At 66.8% G+C, this 4113-nt stretch overlaps 1 protein-coding gene and 2 non-coding genes across 3 annotated transcripts in view; 1 reads left to right on the top strand and 2 right to left on the bottom strand.

Annotated features, from left to right (window-relative positions):
• Positions 1-24: 24 nt before the first annotated feature.
• TRNAG-UCC lies at positions 25-96 on the bottom strand. The gene has a single exon. It is a non-coding gene; the product is annotated as a tRNA-Gly (tRNA).
• A 202-nt stretch (positions 97-298) lies between these two features.
• Positions 299-380, bottom strand: TRNAL-UAG. Its single transcript has one exon. It is a non-coding gene; the product is annotated as a tRNA-Leu (tRNA).
• A 3576-nt stretch (positions 381-3956) lies between these two features.
• TNFSF12 (TNF superfamily member 12) overlaps positions 3957-4113 on the top strand; it is a 10978-nt gene continuing 10821 nt past the window's right edge. Inside the window, exon 1 of the mRNA XM_015826599.1 lies at positions 3957-4073. Coding sequence (XP_015682085.1) covers positions 3957-4073 — 117 coding nt within the window. The remainder of the gene's footprint in view (positions 4074-4113) is intronic.

Raw genomic sequence — 4113 nt, 5'->3', positions numbered from 1 at the left:
AAAAACCAAATGAAAAAAGGAATTTGCGTTGGCCGGGAATCGAACCCGGGTCAACTGCTTGGAAGGCAGCTATGCTCACCACTATACCACCAACGCGAACTGTGCAAACGTTTGGCGAAGCGTTCTACATAAAGGAGATTTTGCAACGCTCGGTTGCACGTAATTAAAAAATACGAGGGGACACGGGTTGACCCGGGGGTGGGGGGAGAAGAGACCCGACGTGCTGCTTTTCTTCCGTGTCCGTACCCGGGCAAAGCTTTTTGTCCGCTCAGCAAAAGCCACGGGGAAGAAAACCATCTGGCAGCGGTGGGATTCGAACCCACGCCCCCGGAGGGACTGGAGCCTAAATCCAGCGCCTTAGACCGCTCGGCCACGCTACCTCCGCTGGGGGCCAGTGGGAAGCGAAGCACAGACATTTTTAAGAGCGCAAATGGGGAGGCGGGGGGAAAGAGGTGGCAGTGCCTTATGGGGCTGGGTCTCCCCGCAGCCGCGGGGGGAGGGGGTGTCCGCCTGCAGGGGGGGCAGCCCCCCAATTAAAGGGGTCGAAGTTGACGCCCCCCCTAAGAATGGAAGCTGATTGCAAGTGGGGAAGGGGCGTGGACCCTCCTCCCCAGCTGAGCCCCCCCCCACCCAAGTCACAGATCTCCATCCAGGGCAGCTTTCCCGGAGTGGAGCCTGGATGCCGGCTGGGAACGATGGGGCCTGGAGTCCCACCCGTCCGGGAAGCAGCCAGGCGAAGGGGTACAAGCCCGTTTGGGGGACCCTCCCCCACCCCTCCCGACGCCCAGCGCTGGAGCCTTGAAGCCCCTACAGCTGATCCAACAATAATAATAAAGTTGGGAGGGACCTTAGAGGTCATCTAGTCCAACCCCCTGCTCAGGCAGGCAACCCTACACCATTTCGGACAAATGGCTGTCCAGTCTCTTCTTAAAAACTTCCAGTGTTGGAGCATTCACGGCGTCTGGAGGCAGGTACGGACCGGGAATGATGGGAGTTGGAGTCCCACCTGTCCGAGAAGCCGGCAGGTAAAGGGGTACCGCTGCTCTACCGATCGGGCCCGATCCCGGAATCCGCCGATCTCAGCCCAACGTTGGGAGTTTCGCCCCACCCTGGGTCCCCGCTGGGAATGATGGGGCTTGGAGTGCCACCCCTCCAGGAAGCCGGCAGGCAAATGGGGCCAAATCCCAGGGCACGGCAAGGGGGAAGGTAGACTGTGCTTATCCGGGGAGGCTCTGCGGAGGGCTACCTCTCCCCGCCCCGCAGTTTGCCCCGAGCTGGAGCTTTTCATGCGGGCCGGGGATGATGGGGGCTGGAGTCCGACCCAACCGGGAAGCCTCTCTGTCCGGACATGGGCCGTGCCCAGCGGGAGGGAGCAAGAAGATGACCCGGAGACGAGTAGCATCAGCTGGCAAGTAGGCTAGACTGCAAGGTAGACTGCTCCTGACCGAGGAGGCTCTGCGGAGGGCTGCCTCCCGCTCGCCGCCCGTCCGGAGTCCCTGGCTGGCTCTCCCCCTGGCCTAGCCCCACGGTTTCCCCAAGCTGGGAACTTGGAGGCGGGGGCTGCGGACGATGGGCTCTGCAGTCCGAGCCCACCGGGAAGCCTCTCTCTTGCGGCGAGGGGGGAAGAGCAGGAAGCAGCCCCCGCAGGCTACCTTGGAAAGTTCGCCTTGCCAAGGTAGACTGCGCCTGTCCGAGGAGGCTGCGGACGATGGGCTCTGCAGTCCGAGCCCACCGGGAGCCTCTCTCTTTGGGGGGGGAATGAGCAGGAAGCAGCCCCCCCGCAGGCCGGCTTGGAAAGTGCGCCTGTCCGGGGAGGCTGCGGACCATGGGCTCTGCAGTCCGAGCCCACCGGGAAGCCTCTCTCTTGCGGGGGGGGGGGAAGAGCAGGAAGCAGCCCCCGCAGGCTACCTTGGAAAGTTACCCTTGCCAAGGTAGACTGCGCCTGTCCGGGGAGGCTGCGGACCATGAGCTCTGCAGTCCGAGCCCACCGGGAATTCTCTCTCTTGCTGGGGGGGGAGAAAGCAGGAAGCAGCCCCCTCAAGCTGGCTTGGAAAGTTCGCCTCGCCAAGGTAGACTGCGCCTGTCCGGCGAGGCTGCGGACGATGGGCTCTGCAGTCCGAGCTCCAACCGGGAAGCTTCTCTCTTGCGGGGAGGGGGGAAAGAGCAGGCAGCAGCCCCCCCCCCCGCAGGCCGGCTTGGAAAGTTCGCCTCGCCCAGGTAGACTGCGCCTGTCCGGGGAGGCTGCGGACCATGGGCTCTGCAGTCCGAGCCCCAACCGGGAAGCCTCTCTCTTGCGGGGAGGGGGGAAAGAGCAGGCAGCAGCCCCCCCCGCAGGCCGGCTTGGAAAGTTCGCCTTGCCAAGTTAGACTGCGCCTGTGCGGGGAGGCTGCGGACCATGGGCTCTGCAATCCGAGCTCACCGGGAAGCCTCTCTCTTGCGGGGAGGGGGGAAAGAGCAGGAAGCAGCCCCCCCTGCAGGCCGGCTTGGAAAGTTCGCCTCGCCAAGATAGACTGCGCCCGTCCCGGGAGGCTGCGGACCATGGGCTCTGCAGTCCGAGCCCCAACCGGGAAGCCTCTTTCTTGCGGGGGGGGAGGCAGGAAGCAGCCCCCCCGCAGGCTACCATGGAAAGTTCGCCTTGCCAAGATAGACTGCGCTTGTCCGGCGAGGCTGCGGACGATGGGCTCTGCAGTCCGAGCCCCAACCGGGAAGCTTCTCTCTTGCGGGGAGGGGGGAAAGAGCAGGCAGCAGCCCCCCGCAGGCTACCTTGGAAAGTTCGCCTTGCCAAGGTAGACTGCGCCTGTCCGAGGAGGCTGCGGACGATGGGCTCTGGAGTCCGAGCCCCAACCGGGAAGCTTCTCTCTTGCGGGGAGGGGGGAAAGAGCAGGCAGCAGCCCCCGCAGGCTACCTTGGAAAGTTCGCCTTGCCAAGGTAGACTGCGCCTGTCCGAGGAGGCTGCGGACGATGGGCTCTGGAGTCCGAGCCCAGTGGGAAGCCTCTCTCTTGCGGGGGGGGGAGGCAGGAAGCAGCCCCCCCGCAGGCTACCATGGAAAGTTCGCCTTGCCAAGATAGACTGCGATTGTCCGGGGAGGCTGCGGACCATGGGCTCTGCAGTCCGAGCCCCAACCGGGAAGCTTCTCTCTTGCGGGGAGGGGGGAAAGAGCAGGAAGCAGCCCCCCGCAGGCCGGCTTGGAAAGTTCGCCTCGCCAGGGTAGACTGCGCCTGTCCGAGGAGGCTGCGGACCATGGGCTCTGCAGTCCGAGCTCCAACCGGGAAGCTTCTCTCTTGCGGAGAGGGGGGGGGAAAAGAGCAGGCAGCAGCCCTCCCCCCCCCGCAGGCCGGCTTGGAAAGTTCGCCTGGCCAAGATAGACTGCGCCTGTCCGGCGAGGCTGCGGACGATGGGCTCTGGAGTCCGAGCCCCAACCGGGAAGCCTCTCTCTTGCGGGGAGGGGAGGGGGGGGAAAAGCAGGCAGCTGCCCTCCCCCCCCCCGCAGGCCGGCTTGGAAAGTTCCCCTGGCCAAGGTAGACTGCGCCTGTCCGGCGAGGCTGCGGACGATGGGCTCTGGAGTCCGAGCCCCAACCGGGAAGCCTCTCTCTTGCGGGGAGGGGAGGGGGGGGAAAAGCAGGCAGCAGCCCTCCCCCCCCCCGCAGGCCGGCTTGGAAAGTTCCCCTGGCCAAGGTAGACTGCGCCTGTCCGGGGAGGCTCTGCGCTGGTCCCGGGCTCTTCCCCCCGCCCAGCCCCTCCGGCGGGCGTTGCCTGCCCCGCAGTTCCCGGGCTGCGCCTCTCCAGGCACCCGGGCGCTCTCTGCAGCTGCTGGCGGCCGGCCGAGCGCGGCTTCCCCTGGGCGGCCTCGCTTCCTCCTCCTCCGCCTCCGCCGCCGCCTCCGCCTGCTTCGCCTCCGGCCCCTCCGCCTCCCGCTCCGGCCGGCTGCAGAGCGCCTCGGTCGGTCAGGCCGGCCATGGGCAGGCGCCGCCGGGCACGGGAGCCGCCCGCCCGGCCGCCGCCGCTGCTGCTGGCGCTGGCGCTGGCCTCCTTCTCGGCGCTGCTGCTCGCCTCGCTCAGCCTCCTGCTGGCCGCCTGGCCCCGCCACGCCGCCGGACCCGGCCGGCCGGACC

Source organism: Protobothrops mucrosquamatus, unplaced genomic scaffold (assembly GCF_001527695.2).
Source record: "Protobothrops mucrosquamatus isolate PMUCROS unplaced genomic scaffold, P.Mucros_1.0 scaffold3199, whole genome shotgun sequence".
NCBI lineage: Eukaryota > Metazoa > Chordata > Lepidosauria > Squamata > Viperidae > Protobothrops > Protobothrops mucrosquamatus.
The sequence above is the reverse complement of the archived record's forward strand: the minus strand, read 5'-3'. Positions and strand labels throughout refer to the sequence as shown.